This window comes from Malurus melanocephalus, unplaced genomic scaffold (genome assembly GCF_030028575.1).
Source record: "Malurus melanocephalus ecotype Western Australia unplaced genomic scaffold, MMel_1.1 scaffold_74, whole genome shotgun sequence".
Lineage (NCBI taxonomy): Eukaryota > Metazoa > Chordata > Aves > Passeriformes > Maluridae > Malurus > Malurus melanocephalus.
Window position 1 is genome coordinate 511974 of NW_026623306.1, and position 4271 is coordinate 516244.

Consider the following 4271-nt stretch of genomic DNA (forward strand, 5'->3'; position numbering starts at 1 on the left):
TTTTTTTTTTTTTTTAAAAAAAAACAAGGGGCTTGATGCTGCTATTCAGTGTAAATGGCTGAAATTTGGATCAATTAAGGACTTGCTGGTAATTTGTTTGGGGAAAACCCTTTTCTGCCTCTTCAAAACAAACTTTGGTGGTGCCCTCAGCGGTGCATCATGTAAATCCAGGTAAAAATTGCCCGCACTAAAGCATTGTGCTTAAAATCCAGCTCAGAGCATTCCAAGGGGCTGTGGTGTAGGAAGTGACCAGCCATCCCTCCTCCTGCTGTAGCAGATTTTTTCTTCAAATGGCAGAAACACAGTCCAAAAAGATGCATTACAGGGAAGGAGGTGGGAGGGGAAGAGCGGCAGCGCGACCTAAATCCGGCTGCACGTCGCCTGGAGGGCACGGGGAGCAAAGCACAGACCAAATGGAGCGCGGCATTCGGGGGATTCCTCTTCCTCCGCCGCCCTGGGCTTGGCTTTGTACTGGAGCTGGTTTTAGGAGATGAGGGATGCAGATCTGAGGCTCCCAGTCCCAGCTGGAGGCTAAGCCAGGGAGGAARAAGGCAGGAGAGGAGGCCCAGGGGGCTGCCTGCCCTCGCCCGCTCCCCGCGGCTGCAGAGCCGCTCCGGGGGATGGAGCAGAGAGCTGGGGAGCAACAGAAAAAACAAGCCTGGCTTGGTTTTCCCTACTCCAGCAGTCACCCAGGGAGCAAGGAGTGCTCCATCTCGGGGGGAGCTCGTGCAGCCTTTCCTCATCCTTACACTGCAGCAGGAACCTTCCAAGTGTGGTGCTTTTCCTCCTCCTGCCCCTGTTTTCTCCTGCACAAAGGGGAAAAAACCCAAAAGGCTGTTGCTGGCGCTGGGGGCTGTGAGCAGAATTCTCTCCCAGAGCTGGGAGGGGGGATGTTTTCCCTCCACAGAGAGCAGGGAGGGAGAACTTTGGGGCTCAGCCTGGCTCCCATCCATATTCAGCTGCCTGTTTTTTTTTTTATAAACACAATTGCCTCTATGTTCACCGTCATTAATTTTTTTAAAAAGCTCATTTTTGCACACAAGACCCGCTTGGTTTTTTTGTTTGTTTATTGGCCTTTTTCCCCCCTCTCTCTTGTCTCTCTGGTGTCTCTCCCCGTTACGGTAGACTGACCCTYGGTTATCGTTGCAGAACTACGGCAGCGGCATGAGACCTCCACCCAACTCCCTAGGTCCTGGCATGCCTGGAATTAACATGTAAGGCAATCCCTGTGCAGGGGGCTGGAAATCTGACTGGGGGCTGGCTGGATAAAAACACAACATTTATTTTTTTCCCCTCCACCATTTAATTTTGTCCCCAGGGGGCCGGGCGCTGGCAGACCGTGGCCGAACCCCAGCAGTGCTAACTCAGTGAGTATTTGGGAGCAAGGGCAGTGTCCTGCAAATGGACAATTCCCTGTTGGCCTCTGGCCAGGCTGAGGGGGCACTGAGGGTCTTGGCTGTGCCCTGCTGGGCTCCAGCCTGCGGGAGCACCCCATGGCTGAGCTCGTCTCTCTTGTCCCTACAGATCCCATACTCTTCTTCATCGCCTGGTACATACGTGGTGAGTCCTCTTGCCCCATCAGTTCATGTGGTTTGGGGTGGGTTCAGTGCCATGGGACGTGACTGGGCTGGGYTTGGGGTTTGTGAGAGCTGGGGGAAGTGTGTGGAAACGCAGAAAGGTGAGCAATGCTCGTGTTTGCCCCTCTGACCCGGCTTTGTCTCCGCAGGGTCCGCCCGGCGGCGGTGGCCCTCCAGGGACACCCATCATGCCCAGTCCTGCAGGTACGAGCCCCCTGAGACTCCCCAGAGCCAGCCCTGCCGAGCTCCTACCCTTTCCCATGCCAGGAGATCCCATCCCTGAGCACAGCAATCCCTGCCCTGTTGATAATGATCAATTTTCGTGGCTTTTGGCTTTCTGGGAAGGGAGTGGCATGGGATGGGCTGCTTGGCTTCAAGATGGATTTTGGGGATGTTTCTACAACCCCTTATGGGTTTGGATGCTGTGGGGCACAGGAAGGTGAGGAACGACTTCCCCATGCTTCCCAGCCAGGAGCTGAATTATTTTTCACAGTTGAATTTCTGTGATTAAAAACTTTGTGGATCTTCATTAAATACAAATTAGCCAGAAAATGGTGGTAGTTAGAGGGAATTTTGGGTGATAAAATACAAAAGAATGAGTTCAAGTGGCATGAGTTTGTTTTAATTAAGAAATGAATTAATCACCCGACTTACTGGGCTTCACTGTTCCACAGATTCAACAAATTCAAGTGACAACATCTACACAATGATTAATCCAGTACCGCCCGCAGGCAGTCGATCGAATGTAAGTCTGCTTTCTAATAATTTACATATCAGATACCATAACAAATCATAATTAACTTCATCAGTTGAGAGTAAAGCAGTTTAATTGATTTCAGCCATTTGTTACAAAACAGAAATAAAACAAACCATCAAAAAGCGATTAACTCTTGGGCGACTTTGTTAATTTTTTATGCTTATTAAGAGAGCGGCGGTCCCGCTGCTCCGGCCGAGGTGCTGGGTTTTGGGGGATGTGGGTAACCTTAAATCTTGTGGGATGCTGGTTGGAGGGAGCCCTCTGGGCTGCCATGGCTGTGGGTYTGCCATTCAGCTAAATTTTATAGAGGAACCCACAAGACCGTGAGCCCTTCAGCCTTATTTCAGGGGGTGCAGCCCCAGGTTGTGCCAGGGAAGGTTTAGATTGGATATTAGGAATTTTCTTTGTCATGGAAAGGGCTGTCAAGCATTGGGATCTGCTGTTTAGAGCAGTGGTGGGGCCACCATCCCTGGAAGTGTCCAAGGGACGYGTGGATGTGGCACTTGAGGACGTAGTTTAGTGGTGGCACCAAGTTGATGGTTGGTCTTGGTGATCTCAAAGGGCTCCTACAGCCTCAACAATTCAGTGATTCTACAATAATCCTTCCTTTCCCTGCTCTAGAGGGGTGGCTGGGGAGGGGACAGTCCCCAGGAGCACCGTGGCAGCCGCTTGGGGTTGTTCTGTGGCTGATTTTGGTTTTGTCTCCTTTTTGTCCYGCAGTTCCCGATGGGGCCCGGCTCTGACGGTCCCATGGGCGGCATGGGCGGGATGGAGCCCCATCACATGAACGGATCRTTAGGTGAGCCACCATGGCCCTTCATTCCCTGGGGACACTGCCAGAGCACCCCAGTGCCCGCTCCCATCCCAGGGTCAGCCCCCAGTTCACACCAGTGCTCAAGGCAGAGCCTTTGGGTGGAAATCGGGGGAATGGGACTGTGGCTGCAGGCTCACTAAGGCTCTTCTCCTTTCTCTCCCCTCTGTGCAGGGTCAGGAGACATAGATGGACTTCCAAAAGTAAGTGGGGTTGTGGGGTGGGTGTGTGGAGTTCCCCTTTCCTCAGCACCAGGGTGACCCTGATGGATGGGGACACAGGGAATGGGACCAGAGTGGGCAGGGCTGGGTCCTGCCCTGTGACATTTCGGGGTGGTTTGGGGACCTGCTCACCACCTCCTGTCTCCCACAGAATTCTCCAAACAACATAAGTGGCATTAGCAATCCCCCGGGCACTCCAAGAGACGACGGGGAGCTGGGAGGCAACTTTCTCCATTCCTTCCAAAATGACAATGTGAGTGGGTGGGTGCCTGCCTGGGGATGGGGGGACTGTCCCCGAGGTGTCCCAGCATGGGGATGGGTGTGCTTGGCACGGGGGTGCCTTTTGGACCTGGGTGGTGCCGTGTGTGAGCTGCTCCAGAACAGAAAAGCAGGCAGGAAGGAAGAGGCTGGTGAGTGGAAATTTGGGATGTTCTGATGGAGAGGGAGGATGTGCAGGGTGGGGAGGGGCTGGTGCAGCCTGGCCGGGTTCAGGCTCCGTGGGTGGCTGCAGACATCCCTCCYCCTCCCTCTATTAGCAGCATATACTCATGTGCATGTTAATTATTTGTTTCAAATTGCATCTCGCCCCATACCGTTCTGCTGGTTCTCTTCCCGGAAAAGCAAGTTACAGCGTGGATTATGCCCTGATAAATTGGGAGTCTCCAGCATATCCTCTCTTCCTGCTTTATTAGATGCAATTAGGTTGCTGTGTAGTTGTSATCGGCCTCCTTTGGCATCCCCTCTTCGATGTCCGGGGGTCTGACCCGCCTGGTTTCTCACCGTGGCTCTGTCTCTCTTGCAGTATTCCCCCAGCATGACGATGAGTGTGTGATTTCCCTCCCCCTCCTCCTCTCCAGGATCAAGAGAGTCAGCTGCCGTTCGGAGGATCTCAACGAATTATGCAA

At 53.0% G+C, this 4271-nt stretch overlaps 1 protein-coding gene across 1 annotated transcript in view; it reads left to right on the forward strand.

Moving 5' to 3' along the window:
* SSBP3 (single stranded DNA binding protein 3) overlaps positions 1–4271 on the forward strand; it is a gene marked incomplete at its 5' end in the record, with an annotated part of 53501 nt that extends 49230 nt beyond the window's left edge. The window contains 9 exons of the mRNA XM_057366975.1: positions 1150–1214; positions 1319–1367; positions 1525–1560; positions 1727–1781; positions 2252–2322; positions 3055–3133; positions 3320–3348; positions 3518–3619; positions 4169–4271. Coding sequence (XP_057222958.1) covers positions 1150–1214; positions 1319–1367; positions 1525–1560; positions 1727–1781; positions 2252–2322; positions 3055–3133; positions 3320–3348; positions 3518–3619; positions 4169–4198 — 516 coding nt within the window. The remainder of the gene's footprint in view (positions 1–1149; positions 1215–1318; positions 1368–1524; positions 1561–1726; positions 1782–2251; positions 2323–3054; positions 3134–3319; positions 3349–3517; positions 3620–4168) is intronic.